We start from the raw sequence: 15,948 nt of genomic DNA, 5'->3' as shown, positions 1-15,948 counted from the left end.
ACAGGGTAGTGGGTATATGGAAAGAGCTGTCAGAGATAGTGACAAAGCCAGAGTAGAGTAGCCACTAGTGCCAGAGTAGAGGTTGCAATGTTTAAAGAACACTTGGACTGGTACACGGATTGGAAAGGTTTAAAGGAGTATGAGACAAACGGGACTAGGTCAGGAGGCCACCTTGGTCAGCATGGACGAAGGGCCTGTGTTATTTAATTCAATTACTTGATGTTGGCTGTTCATTCAGAGTGAAGCATCCTACTTGCTCTAAAATTATTGACAAAAAAATCTTAGTTCGTTTCATCTGCACATTTGCTTTATTAAATGGTAAATGCCAACACGCTGGTAAACACAGAAGAGGAGAAATTATAGCACATGTGTTTTAAATTGCAATTCTGCTGATTTGAAGATCAGAAGCCACTGAATTCCTTGACTGAAAATTGATCACAATCCAGAAATCAATAGAAATCAGACTAATTTGTGCGACGGTGATTATGAAGCAGGAGTGAGCTGAAGGAACATGATGAAAACAACAGCGTGGGTTCGGGGTGGGGGGTGGGTTATAAGAACAAGAGTTGTTTGTGAGTCTCAACCAAAACGGCAATCTATTATCTTAATTATGACAAAGAGTTTGGTTAGTGGCCACTACATGAAAGATCTAACATCAAAGCCACATGCATCAAATAAAGCAACAGATATTTCTAGTGTTCAAAAGGGAACTGCAGATGCTGGAATATCGAAGGTGTCACATATTTCTAGTGGTGTGACTAGTGCTAATACAACGTTACCATGTTATTTTATGCTTACTGGCTGTCCAGGACTGATCATCAGGTGATTGTATCCGTTATTTGTGAAATCTTCGGTGTGGATTGTCAACTGTATTCTCTCAATTACTATTGTGACTACACTCCAAAATTGCATTGGCTGTAAAGCACTTTGGTAAACCCAACGTTGCGAAACATGCTACATAGATAACGAGACACAAGAAACTGCAGATGCAGATAATTTTGAGCCAAAGACAAAGTGCTGGAAGACCTTGGGTCAAGCAGAATTTGTGGAGGGAATGTTCCCTACTCCTTGCTTTCAAAAAAATTCCAGCTTTACTTTCTTAATCTAGTCAGCTTTGTCCTGGTGGGTAGCATTTCTCCGTTTGAGCCAGGGTTCCAACCAGGATTCATGCACAGAATCTAGACTGATTTTGTAGCATAGTGTTAAATTTTCAAAAGTGCCATCGGGTGAAGGAGACAACAGGTGGGTATTTCTAAACAACATGTCAAGGAACATTTATGGGTACATGAGAACTTTTTTTTGTATACTCATTTCTCTTCCATTAGAGGGACCTTACTGTACTCAAATGCACCTCTCATTACTTAGATTGCAACAATGTCAGCACTTAAAAGAATGACAATGTCTGTGAGGTTGGGTAGAGACACCCTATTGTATAGATCTATTTGTAAAAAAATACTGGCAATAATTAGACAAATCATGATAAGAAGTGAAAGAGGAAAAAATCTTACTCTTCCTTTTACTGCAAACAATTTTTAGTTGGATTTCTTGGAACATTTTATCAACATTACAATCGCTTGTAGTCAAAATGGTTTGAGCTATTCGTTCTGACAAATTGTTTATTCCTTTTCCTGATTGTATTTCATCAATTTTGCACTTATTTCCCATTGTAACCAATGCCCGACAAATGACATTTAAAAAATATACCAAATCTTTATGTTGTACCTGTGGGGAAAAGTCTAAGCTTTCACTTTGAAAATGGCCCTCAGATAATGCCGATCTTAAATGTATTCTCAGGACTGCAGTGTAGGCAGAAGTACAAGATGTTTGTGAATTTGTGCTGCTTCGCATTTCTCTTGTTTGTTTATGTAGGATAGTGGCAGTGGATACTGAAACACGTGTTTTTACAGCTAATTTTCTCAGGATTCATTTTCCTGACTTATTGGGAGATAATGCTTTGAATCGTATAGACAAAAAGATAAATGCAAATGCAGAAAAAGGCCAGAATACCAGTGTGTTTAAAATCACCATGTCACTGTATCCTGGAGATTTATAAATGCTGAAGCTGTATCAAAAAATGACGACAACATTTTTTCCTTCAGATTGTAGTTTGTCAAATAAATCAACAACATGGTACACTATTCATTGTATTCACCAAATCAGCACAAACATTCTAATATTCTCGTTGTTATTTAGATCTGTAACGCGCTATTTAGTCCTGTAATAGCTGAAGATAATACTCCTTTGGTATTTGATGCTGTGTTCCACAAATTAAAATATGCTGCACATTTTAAAAGAGTTAATTTTGTTTATACATTGCTTTTGCTGCAATTGTAGGAGTAACCGTTTTAAATTATTCATTGTGAATGAATTTCATCAAAGCTGGTTCTATTTTCAAAATAAAGTGTAAAGTTCAATGAACAGAAAAGGTCAATCAACAAATGTGCTGCAGTGATTTAATATGTGACTAAATGAGCTTGTGTCAGCTTAGAATCCTGTAATGGGAAATTTCATTTATCACTGTTGCACCACAAATGATACCTTGTAAAAATTAGTGACGATCCTGTTATTTAAAATATTTTTGAGCAAAGAGGCTGTGAAAGCACATTTTGTAGCCAGCTTTATTACATTTTTTTGGGTAATTGTGGTTAAGTCTTAATAATTAACTTGAATTTATAGATTAATTAATCAGAAATATTAAAATACTAAATTCTTTCAGACATTTTTACAGTAACATTTTGTTAAGAATAGGGAACCTTGGAAATCTTTTTGTTGCATTTTAAAATTAAACACAATTTATCCATTAACAAAATTTCACTTAGGATTTTGGAATGCATTTGAAAAGCTAATACATTCAGAATGCATTTGGAAAACTAATACATTCGTTTGAAAGCAGTGTGAAACCCCTTGTGACAGTGCAAGGGTTTAGAAAAGGACAGGTTTTTCTATGTGTCATGTGCATATCCCAATTATGATTAATTAGGTTGATTCTTTTTTAAGCTGGCACTATTTTAAAAACGCATTAAGTAAACCCTGGGAATCCTATCTGCCATTATGGCACAGTGCACAAATAATTATAACTTATTAGCTGTATTAGGAGCTTTAAATGTACTTGCGACTCTTTGCTGAACTATATATTGAAGATTGTGTTAATTTATCCTTTGTGCAAAGTGTATTCCTATGATTAAATTATTTTATTGGAATGTAGATAAAGCTACACTAATCAAGCTATGAAAGATTTCAGTACTGCTGCATTTCAAATATAGACTATAGTGATTAAAAGGATCTCACCAGACATTGGCATAAAGCCAACAATAGTTATTCATTTTTGTGTAAATGTGGAGAATTATCTTCCCTGATTAAATACAGCATTTTTGGGTTAATCTTCTGCCAATCATCTGTATTTCTAACAATGTGACTGGAAAGCCAGAGACTATTGTTCAACTCCATTTTATTATTACTAATATAAAAAGAATAATTGGTATCTCAGAGTTGAGTAACTCCCATTTCCTTCCCTTGGGCAATTCTCTTTATTCTATAACCTAAGTAGTTGGTAAATTTTATTTTTTGCTTTGGTAGTTTTTATTTAGGGGCCAGGTTGCAGAATAGAAGGGAAATAACATATGATTAGATACTTATGACTAATTTAATGCTCAATTGCTAACACTCATCATTGAAGCTGTTTCTTTCAGCATTTTAGTTAGCTATAATATATTTTGTGTATTGAAATTATTTTATAAAGCAATTATTGTCGATCAAATTACCTAATCAGAATTGGAGGGAAATAAAATGAAGTAAGAATAAAGTTGAAACAAAACTTACATTTAAATAATTACATGTTTGGGTGATTTATATTGTGAGGCCACAGTATGACATTGCAGAATCTCAGATTCACAGATCCAGCTACACCTGACAGTCTGCTTATATTCTGAGTAGCACTTTTGTCAATATGTTATTACCCTGAAAGTTGTGCAATAAACAAGCTTATCCAGTAATCACATTCTTCATGGAGTAACCAGTGGTAATCATCAATGTTGTCTGAATCATTCTGGTAGTAACACATTTGCTTAATTCATGGGTTTAAGGAAGTACAAGGGAGAAGAATTTCCTGATCGGTACTGATAGGTATGCAGCATGCAGGCCTGACATTCTGCACATGAGATTTTCTTCTCTTTTTTTTCTCTGGTTAAATTATCCCGCTGTGAAATTGTATCATATTGCAATAAGCCACATAATTCTTCACTATTTATAAAGCTGCAAGGAGAATCTGACAAAGAAATATAACCTTTAATTAATTTGTGAGGCCTCCCTAAAAGTACAGATTTGCTTTTTGTGAATTCATTTTTTTATTTAAGCTGATACAATAGCACTCAATCTAGATGAGAAGTATTACCATGGACTGGCACGAATGGTACAGCAGTGACCCTTCATACTCAGCTGCAGAGTGTTAAGGGGAGTTTCTCATCAAATGACTTCAACTTGTTCTTTGTTTGCATTGTTAATAGTTGAGCATTTCAGCTATAGTTTTCTGGTTGAATCAGCATGTTGGGTTAATCTTCAGCAACTCTATTTCACTCTTACAGGTACTCACTGACCTGCTAACTACTTTCATTGTCAGAGAGAATTATAGCATGATAACAGACCCTTTGGCCCATCGTGTCCATGCCATCAATCACCCATTGACACTAATCCTATATTAATTCACTAAGAATGTTGTACCTATCATTGAAAATGCTACTTATAATTTTAAACTCAAGGGAAACTGTGGGTGCAGTCTGCTTAACAGCTCAGGGCAATCCTCTACCATCCTAGAAATCAATCTGGTTAATCTTCGCTGCATTCTCCCGATAACCAGTATAATCTTCATTAGGTGGGAGAACAGATCTGTACAAAATGAATCAGGCGGGTTCTCACCAGGGCTCAAGAGCTAAAGCTTGTATTATAAGCCATGTTGAATCTAACTTTGTTGCATAGCAGTAACATACATTAGACTAAATCACTTACAGAATCTCTATCTTATTTGGAAAATAATATCAATGGAAATATTTCATTGAAATGTTCAATTAAAATAACATCACAAATTGCTGACCAATTATACATTGTGTATAATTGAACATTGCTGCAAGATCATTCTGTTCTGTGTAACCCAAGACAGTGGTGTGGAAGTAAACCTTGCACTTTTATCCTGTACTGAAATCTTTAAAACTATGTATTTTTATACAAACTTTTACTCACTATACATGTCCCAAAGCAATTTACTGACAATCACATACTTTAGAAATGCAAACAGTGCTGTTATGTGGAAATCCTGGTAGTCAATTTATACACAGCAAGTTTTAACAAATAGCAAAGAGAAAATGGCTAGATAAGATATTGGCTTTTTAAAATTAAATTTATTGCACTTAATTGGAATTTAATTTGTTGACCGTAATTTGTAGTGAATAAAACATAGTTTGTGTTTGGATAGATCTCAAGGTTACCCAGATTCACGATGGACCATTGTGTGAATATGTTGTGTAAATACCCAGCTGCTCTCTTATTCAGTGTTCTGCATTCTGTGGTCAGTTACCCCAGTCCCAAATGCAACCCATTTATTTTGCTTGGAAGCACACACACTGCAATCTAGTGGAATGACAAAGGCAACCTTCTTCTGAATTAAAAGAAAATCATAGGTGATTTCCTCAGGACATTTCAATTTAAACTAATGTGTATTTTTTTAAATCACTTAGAAAAAGTGCAGAATTTGATACCTTCTCACATCTATTTATTCCTGAAGCATTCAGTGGTAATAGCAATAGACATCAAGAATATAAATATAAATAGTACAACTTGTGTGGGAAAAGAATTCTTGTTAACACATTATTTTCAGGAACAAAGAACAGATTCCTGTAATGTGGATCTCCCCTGGAGACAGCAGAAACATACTTTATTGATCTGGCAGCCGAGGATGAATAGCTGTTGAAAGATGAAGTGTTATTGCAAATCACGTCATTAAGAAGATCATTAAACCATGAATAGTTCAATAAGATATGAACAGCATACTCAACAGAAAGTGGACTGACTTACATTCACTACTCTTCTTTGTTATTTTTGAACCATATGTCACAGACCATGTCAAAGTGATATTATCATGCACCTTTGCAATTATGTCTTCTACTGGAGTTGCTTGTGAAGAATTTTAGGGAAAGTGAACAAGAACGTAGCAACTATGGTCATGTTAGTAATGAACATAAGATTGGTGAAGGATCTTAAGATCAGAATGTATTCCTGAGAAAGAGTATCACATGGAATAAATATTAGTCTGAACTTTGAGCAGCTGCTTTCTGATGTTATTTACTTAAGACTATTGCCCTCTAGAGGTGATTTGTGAAATGAAAATGTGTCCTTTTATTCATTCATTTACAATAAGTAGACTTTGCTGGTACAACATTTATTCACTATCCATACTTTTGAAGTGGTAAAGCTGCCTTCTTGAGCTGCTGCTGTGAAGATACTCCCATTGCTTTTGAGGATGGAGTGCTAATCCTATTTACCAGACTTTGGTTCCATTGCCTTATATGCTTTGACGATTCAAGGGCTCAACTAGTTACAAAACCTGACATGCACAGCTCGTGCATACGAGCAAATGTTTGGGAGACCAACGGGATGCATTTGTCAGCTGCTACAGGACCTCTGGAAACTTCTAACAGTTGGGAATGGGGTATTTCCATATGCCTTCTCTCCCTCCCCCTTTCCCTCCCGACCTCCTCCCCTCTGCTCTTCTCATGCCTGCTTGCACAATTGTCATGGTTGTTTTGTGATCCTCTCCCATACATTGCTTTTGACTTACAAACAGTAAGTACTTACACAGCATCTCTGGAGAAAATGGACAGGTTATGTTTTGGATCAGGACTCTCGACCCGAAACATCACCTAAGCATTTTCTCCAGAAATGCTGCTTGACCCGCTGAGTTACTCCAGCATTTTGTGTCTGTCTTTGGTATGAACCAGCGTCTGCAGTTCATTTTTATTACATCTCAGAAATGGAACCGCATCATTACCTGGGGAGGACCTGCATTTCTTAAATATTGAGAGCATCCAAATTCCAACCAGGTGAAGAAAATCATCCTTGTACCACTTCTAAACGTATTACTTCTTACCTTATACCCTCTAGTTATAGATGCCTCTGCTATGGGGAAAGGCTAACTATTGTCGACCATATTTATACTTCGTAATTTTTGTACGCCTCTTTCAGGGCCCGCTTCAGCCTTCTTTGCTCCTAGGAAAACAAGACTCAGCATAACTGCAACGTTCCATCTCATGCTGTGTAATAGTAAATCTCTTCAACGGCAATCATGTCTTTTCTCTACTGTGGTAACCAAAAAGCCAAACAATATTCCAGATGTGGTCTCACCAATGTTTCAGAAAGCTGCAACATACCTTCCTTACTCTTACATTCTGTGCACCGGCTAATCAAGGCTAGCATTCCATATTACTTCATTACCACCCCATCATTCTGTGCTGCCACCTTTAAAAAACTGAATTTATACACCAAGGTCCCTCTGTTCTCCATACTCCCTCGGACCCAACCAATCACGGTAATGATGATGATACTTTATTGTTACTTGTACCTAGCTGGGTACTGTGAAAATCTTTGTTTTTTCATACAAAGTACACAAAAGGATCACCATAAAGGAGCCTAAAAGGTTACAAATAGTACTCATCCCTTCTTCCCCCTCATCAGGTCCCCCTTAGTTTTTGGCAGCTCCCCCACTGGGACCCTTTAATTTTTGGCTGTTCCCCCACTCCGGGTCCCCCTTAGTTCTCAGTGATCCCCCCCACACAGGATTCCCTTTGTTCTCAGCGACGCTGCCCGTCAACTTCAGCCTGACGGCGTCCTCAGCCCGTCACGACTTCGAGGCTCCTGCCCGACCTTGTCCTCGGCCCAACTCGACCTCCGCTCTTCGACCGCCTCGCTCTGCGCTGGCTTCTCCGTAGGCCACGGCGCCCTGTCTGGGCGAGTTAGGTCTGTTTGCCGGGAGTGTCCCGGCCCACTATTTCCATGCCCCACTCACATTTGATGTCCCAACATGTATAACATTGTACTTATCAAGATTAATTTCACCTACAGAGTAGCTTTGTTTTTACTTTATTATACATTTCATTGACATTATTGCTATTGCAATACAGTTGAAAATCTATTATTTTGCCAAAGGTTGACACAAAATGCTGGAGTAACTCAGCGGTTCAGGCAGCATCTCTGGAGAGAAGGAATGGGTGATGTTTCGGGTCGAGACCTATCTGGAGCAATAATAAAAAAGGAAATATTGTATGTTTGCGAGAGAAGATATGCATGCACTTAAATGGACATGGGCTGATTAGGAATAGACAACACAGTTTTGTACGTGGAAGATGATATTTCACAAATTTGATTGAGTTTTATGAAGATGTGACCAAAAAGGATGATGAGGGCAGTATGTATGGATTTCAGCACGACATTTGACAAGGTTTTGCATGGTAGGCTGCTCTGGAAGGTTAGATCACATGGGATCCAAGGAGAGATAGCAAAATGGATACAAAATTGGCTTAATGGAATGAAGCAGAGGGTTAAGGGGGAAGGTTGTTTCTCGGAGTGGAGGCCTATGAATAATGGTGTGCCTCAGGGTTCGGTGCAGGGCCCATTGCTGTTTGTCATCTATGATTTGGATGAGAATGTACAAGGCATGATTAGCAGGTTTGTGGGTGAGATTGAAGTGGGTGGTCTTGTAAATAGTGAAGATGGTTGTCAAAAATTGCAGCAAGGTCTTGGTCAGTTGGGCAGGTAAGCTGAGGACTGGTTGATGGAATTTAATACAGAGAAATGTAAAGTTTTGCATTTTAGGATATCTAACAAGGGCAGGACCTACACGGAATGGTAGGGCTCTGGGGAGTGTTGTAAAGCAGAGAGATCTAGGAGTGTGGGAACATAGTTCCTTGAAAGTGACATCACAGGTGTCAAAGTGACATCACATAGGGTGGTCAAAAAGGCATTTGGCACATTGGCATTCATCAGTCAGAGTATGGAGTATACTGCAGAAATTGGGCAGTCATGTTACAGTTGTATACAGTTGTCACATTGGTGAGGCCACATACAGAGTAATGTGTTCAGTTTTGGTCACCATGTTACAGGAAAGATGTTGTCAAGCTGGAAAGAATGCAGAGAAAATTTATGAAGATGTTGCCAGGACTCAGGACCTGAGCTATAAGGAGAGGTTGAGCAGGCTAGGACTTTATTCCTTGGAGTGCATGATGATGAGGGGTGATCCCATAGGCGAAGCACGGGGAGGTGGGTCTTGTGTAGATGGGGCATGTTGGTCAGCGTGGCCAAGTTGGGCCAAAGGACTTGTTTCCACGCTCTATGATTCCATGACTCACTGAGTAGATATGGAAAAACAATTTTCTCATAGAATCATACAGTTCAGAAACAGCCCCAATCATTGTTTCCTGTGGTATACCACGTTGCAGATTTCCAGTCAAAACATATCCACCCGCCACAACCTGCTGCCTCCTATCATTGCCAATTTTGGGACCAGTTTGCCAATACACCACAGATCCCTTGTTCCTTAACTTTCTGAAATGGCCTACCATATAATGATAATAATAATGGATGGGATTTATATAGCGCCTTTCTAATACTCAAGGCGCTTTACATTGCATTATTAATTCACTCCTCAGTCACACTCGGTGGTGGTAAGCTACTTCTGTTGCCACAGCCGCCCTGGGGCAGACTGACGGAAGCGTGGCTGCCAATCTGCGCCTACGGCCCCTCCAGCCACCACCAATCACTCACACACATTCACACACAGGCAAAGGTGGGTGAAGTGTCTTGCCCAAGGACACAACGACAGTATGCACTCCAAGCAGGATTCGAACCGGCTACCTTCCGGTTGCCAGCCGAACACTTGGCCCATATGGGACCTAGTCACAGCCTACCATATGAGACCTAGTCAGAAGCCAATGGTTCAATGGTGCTTTTATTGTCAAATGTGTAAACGCTTCTTTCACAAATAACGTGAAATTATTTTCTTACGTACAGTCCAGTATTGCCATATCTAAGCCCAATCCCTGATTAGCAAAGTGTACAGAAATAGTCTTCTCAGCCCGCATGCATGAGGCGCCATGCTGCAGGCCTCCAGTCATCGCCTTCCTTGGATGTGACGGCCCTCTCATCGCCCGTCCACTTTTGTGCCCCGAGGTCACCTCTTGCAGATGACCCTGAGGGCATGGTAGGCCAGAGCCCAGTTCCCTCTCCTCATCTTACCGGCCTTGCTCCTCGCATATCGTCATCGTTGATACCGGCTCCATCCTCCCGGTCTTCAGGGGACGAACTAGGGGCCGGCTCGGCAGCCTCCAACATGCAGGCCACAGTCCGCTGGGTCCTCCGAATCGGCAGCTTCCCTGCAGGCCGCAGCATGCTAGGAGCTTATGTCTATGTAAACCTCATCTACCACTCTGCCTTCATCAATTTTCTTTCCACAAATACTCAAACAGATTTGTAAGACATAATCTCCCCTGTATAAAGTCCCCTGACTCCTTCTGCTCAGTCCCTGTCTTTCCAAAATGAACATAAATCCTTTTCCTTAGAATATTTTCCAGCCACTTAACTACAGAAGTAAAGCTGATCAGCCTGTCTTGGATAAGCCAGGCTTATCCCTACTACCCTTTTCGAGTGCGGAATAATTCAGAGAAACGGACATGATCTTAAGCTAGACGAGGGATCATTCAGAAGTCATGTCAGGGAGCATTGCTTTACCCACAGGAGGTCTGGATATCTCTAAATGACTGAAGGTCTATTGACATTTTCCAGAGTGAGATATTAGATATATGTATTGAGGGATAAGAAACAAAGGCTCTAAAATGTTGTTGAGGTTTAGGTCAGTCATGGTGTGATTAAATGAGAGGACTGCTCGGGGAGCTTACTAACAGTATGAACATCAAATTCCCCAACTTTGAGTAAACCACCACACCACCCCTCCCCCCCCCCCCCCCCCCCCCCCCCCCCCCCCCCCTCCTGCTCTTAGGAAGGCAAATGGTTTGTTACAAGAGGGTTGAGTACATGAGCCTGGTTAGAGCCTAGGTGATCTGGAGTTTTGTGTCCACTCGACTTGTTCCTGAGGTGACAGTACTGATGGGAGATTTGGTTGATTAGGTCAGTGTTCACTGAAGTAAAGTGAATATTACACTGTCCAGTATGGTACAGTGAATATAAAGTACTGAAGGGAGTGGATCTCGCAGAAAACTTTAAAATTCTTACAGGGCCAGACACAGACCAAAGGTGAAAGACAGGTGTTGCATTTTCAGTGGTTGAACATGAAAAGTGCCACACAACGGAATGGTACACAGGCACGGAATTTCTTTGGCGGTATATTGCAATGTCGTCTTCTCTACAGTAAAAAGTCCAAATAAGATTGGGTTTCCACTTTTCAGAGCACATCCATTCCAAAGGATGCCATGAGGTTCAGATGAAAGATCAGCAAACAAGTCACATTAACTTTATTTTTCTATTGACAATTTTAATGTCAGGGCCCAAACATTGTAATTCGATGATTTTCCAGATACTGTATAATCCTGAGACGGATTGAATTATGCATCTTTCAGCATGTACTCCTTCACTTCATTCCTTTTTGTATTGCAGTTTCCCTGTGCCCCAGGTTTAATGGAAGCTCTCCTGGAAAAGATGGCAGAGAAAGAGAAACTTGATAAAGAATATGCATTGCTCCCAAAAGAAGACGTCTGACAGTTTTTTTGCCTTATCGTAGACACACAGCAATGTTCTTTGGCTGCTGGGTTACAACAGAATAAAAAAATAGTGTGATGCTAAAATCAGAACAGGCTTTGTTGTTTTCTGCAATGTCTGATCCTGTGATAATACAAAATACATCGAAAAGAATGGAAACATTTTTCATTGGAATATCTATTTTATTCCCCTAAAGTATAGAGATATTAATTTAATAAATCGCTTACTTCCTCATCTCTTGCTAAAAACATTTATTACATTCGATATTAATATTAAATAATTTATATTCAGAGTATTTTTTGATGAACCTTAAACATTAATTGTCTCATATATTTATGCTTTGAATGTGGGGAGAATTCATTTTTTGAACCTCATTAAATGTATTATTTTTTAATTCATAATTTATAGTACTGTTTATTTTGAAATGTAACTAATTTAAGCGTGTGGTTGTCAATATCCTATCATAGATTTCACTACAAATTAATTTGGTATCTTTCTGCCCATTTTACAAGAAATTACTTTATTGCTTGTAAGAAAACATAGCTCAATATGCAGTTGTATTTAATAAATGTTTTAATTAGTTTCTTGCCTCATCCTTTTCACGTTTTAATTTTTTTCAACTTAAAAAAAAAAAATCTTAATCTATTATGTGAAAGTATAAAACTTGTTAATATCTTATTACTGATTTGAACAGTTGTGAAATTGGTGTCTATGTTCCGTCCTTCCGTTGGAGAATGACCAGAAAGAGAAATTCCAAGCTACGAGCAGTTTCATGTTTACATATTTCCCTATTATGGGACAGTGTCAACATGAAACGTGTGGCTCATTATTACCTTAAAAATATTGTAACCTGTTTTCTCCTCCGAAATATGACCATTTGATGAATGATCACCAGAGAATGATCATAGTTAAGGTTCCATTTTTTGGAGAGAGCCTAAGCAAATCAACTCTGGAATTTTCATTCAGGTACAGAGTTTATGGTTTCAGGTCCCACTGCATAGGCATGAGCATAAAATCTAGACTGATGCTCCCAGTACCCCACTTTCAAATGGATAGTGTTGAGGGAGATTTGCGCTACCTGACAGGAAGTACTGAGACCATCCCAAACCGTCAGAGGAGCAGTGCTCGGAGAATACCACAATGTCAGTGAGGCTAAACTCAGGAAACACCACATTGTTGCAAGAGCAGAATAGGGGGATTCCCTATGTCTGAAGATTTGGAGCAAATTTAAAGCACATATAGTTTTCCTTCTTCCGTCGACAGTCAGTAAGTGTTACATGTCAAGATTAAGTTTCTGTGCTTGTTTCCAATTTGTTAGGAATTTTCAATGGAAGTAAAACAGGTTTGTTTTTACTCTATGGTGGGGTTTTTTCCAGAATTGAATTTTATCGCTTGTAAAAGAGACTGTGTTTCAGTAGTTATTTTCTTTACAATCAGTGCAAGTATTTAGACTGTTGAGACCTTAGTTAGTTTTGCGATCTAGAAAAATCTAGGTTCAGGTAGCAAAATTCAAAACTAAAATGTTAATGTGTGTGTTCTATGTCGGTAAATTTGCGTTTCCTTTGAAGCTGAGTTCCATTACCATTTTTAGAAAACCATATGTAAAGGATTTACTTTAAAGGAATAAGATAATTTACAAAACCTACACATTTGTTAAGAATACTATCATCTCCACGATATTAGGCTGCCCTGCAGCAAAAAGAAAATGACACAAACTTTCCCTTAAGCATTTTTATAAAAATTGTGTCATTTTTTTCTTTCTTTTGTCTAATAAAGGATTAGCTGAGATCTCAAGCTCTCGAAGCACGGGGACTAATTTACCCAGGATCTAGCAAGTTTCCCCAGTGGTTAATTAACATTAATTAACATGGTTTCCATCTTTTCCCCAGATCTACATTCTATTATAAATATGCAAGTGCACAAACTCCTCGGTTTTTATTTCCAATCAAAAAATAAGTTTTAAAGTAGGTCAAGGTGCATAAACAGTTTAACAATGCTGTGTTTCCAATGAAAGCAGTGACATATGTTACAGGAGTCATTCAATTATCAGATATTACATTTTGTCACAAAATGAGTCTTCTCAATATGCCTTGCAGGTTTCAGCAAGATGCTGACACAGTACTATTTATGTGACAAGAGGTACTCAAATCTCGTTCTGGTTCCCTGAGGTTTAATTAAACAGTTCCCTTAATGTTGAAGTACTGTGAACAGGTTAAACAGATCTCAAACAAGTACCTGATGGAGCCATGGTGAAAGGAGGCCTAATTGGACACCCTGTGCAACAATGAAAGCTAAATCCAATCTACCTAAAGACCCAAACGTTTAAAATATCACTGCAAATGTACACAGTGTTCGCAAGTGCAAAATTCTTGACTGCAAATAGGCAGTGATTGACTTAAAATGAAAACCTTTTCTAAAATTGTGTTGAACCAAGATTTATTAACATGGCGGAAGTGTTTCAACCTTAATATGAAAGAAGCAATCTCTTCTATTAAAATCTGTTTTTCAAAATTGACAAATATTTGAGGTAATATTCAATTTTGCATAATTTGTATTAAAATATATTTGTTTCATCAAAAAATGTGCTACCATATATAAATTAACATTCAGCTCAAGCTGATTTTAGGCTTGATGTAAATTAATATTTGCTCATTTTAGTTGAGATATGTGCCAATTTTGCACCTATTGAACATGATGATAGACCATATACAATGTAAGTATATTGTATGTTAATCCTTGTGATTTAATGACAACAAGCATCTCCTCTTCCTGTCTGAGCATGGAACTAGTATTATTGCAGAAAAGGAAAATGTGTTCCCAGATGCATGAGAAAGGCATTACTTGAGTTGGCTTCATAATGAATTCTTGTGTGACTGGTAAACTGGAATGTCTTTCAGTGGCATGCAAATAATTTTCACCTGTTATTGAAAAATTGTCAAAGATTATTATCTTAACGTTGATATGTTTTTTTTGCCTTCTTATTAATGGTTTGGTTATTGTCAGTGGAATAGTTTGACAGCATTCCTACAGTTTGGGGTTGAAATAAAATGCCAAAGTCTAACAAACGCTTTTTCAAACTTGTTTTTTCTCTTTGCATATTTTAGTGCCATTTTCTTTCATGGAAACTTTGAGTTATGGACGTCATTGCAGTCGTTTGTTAAAGTGGTCAATATTGTACAGTTATTCGCTTGTCACATGCCCACAATTGTGGCTTCAAGAAATTTACCTTTTTTGTTAGGATGACGTTGATGGAATTTTCCACAAATGCTCCAAAGCCCCTTTTACTGGGGCTGTGAGAAGGGGTTGTTTTGTAGGCTAGAAAATATATATTATAAGGTGAACAAAAAATGGAATTTCACGGGGGAAATGCACGGAACTTAACATGTTCAGACTGAGGACATGGAAACAAGAAATAAGAGATGGCTCAAGAAACGTAAGCCTGTCATTTCATTGAGCAACTTAGCAACTGTAAGGGGAAAACATAGCTACGAATAGAAACTTAATATGGACTTGAAATGTTAACTGTTTCTCTTTCCATACTCGAGCATTTTCGGTTTTATAGTAGCACTCGGCTGAATGATCAGCCACAATCTTACCAACTGATGGAGGGTGTTCCAAGAGCCAAACCCCCTACTTCTCATGTATTTCTTATGATTTCTAATATATACAGGCCGGGGTGTTCTTATGTGAACTAGACTGTTCAGCCTGTGGTGGAAATTCCCTCCTACGATAGAACTGTACTGCTGGGCAGCTCGTGGTCAGAGTAATCTGTATACTTTTAGATTTCCCTGATTAGTTCCAAGTTCGTTTTTACATTGTTTTTTAGCTCTCCCTGTAGATCATATTGGTTTGGATGAGCTGGGATTCTCCTCTCTGCGACACAATGGGTTATTGACATTGTGTGGACAAGCTGAATGCACTAGTTGTTCTAATTCCTGTTCTGTGATTGTTTATTATGTTCAGCATTTCAACGTGAACATGCCTCCATGGCGTATCCATGACAATCAAATACAAGCGGAGACTCTGTGTTTCATGATTTGTGACACTTCCTGAAGCTAGTGTTGCAGGGAAGCAGGATCTTATCCTGCAGACAAGGAACTACAGATGCTGGAAACTTGCGTAGAACACTAAGTGCTGGAGTAACTCAGCGAGTCAGCGAGCAAATCTGGAGAGCATGGGTAAGTGACATTACCAGTC

At 38.4% G+C, this 15,948-nt stretch overlaps 1 protein-coding gene across 6 annotated transcripts in view; it reads left to right on the top strand.

The window, feature by feature from the left end:
- The window catches only part of cntln (centlein), a 392,762-nt gene extending 379,270 nt beyond the window's left edge, over positions 1 to 13,492 (top strand). For 5 of the 6 annotated variants that reach the window (XM_033018258.1, XM_033018259.1, XM_033018260.1 and 2 more), the window contains exon 27: positions 11,650 to 13,492. In XM_033018258.1, coding sequence (XP_032874149.1) covers positions 11,650 to 11,751 — 102 coding nt within the window. In that variant the 3' untranslated portion in view covers positions 11,752 to 13,492. The remainder of the gene's footprint in view (positions 1 to 11,649) is intronic. The other variant, XM_033018255.1, reaches the window with a different exon arrangement.
- Positions 13,493 to 15,948: the final 2,456 nt, after the last annotated feature.

The sequence above is a fragment of the Amblyraja radiata genome, chromosome 3, assembly GCF_010909765.2.
Source record: "Amblyraja radiata isolate CabotCenter1 chromosome 3, sAmbRad1.1.pri, whole genome shotgun sequence".
Classification (NCBI taxonomy): domain Eukaryota; kingdom Metazoa; phylum Chordata; class Chondrichthyes; order Rajiformes; family Rajidae; genus Amblyraja; species Amblyraja radiata.
This window is presented reverse-complemented; position numbering and strand designations above follow the sequence as displayed.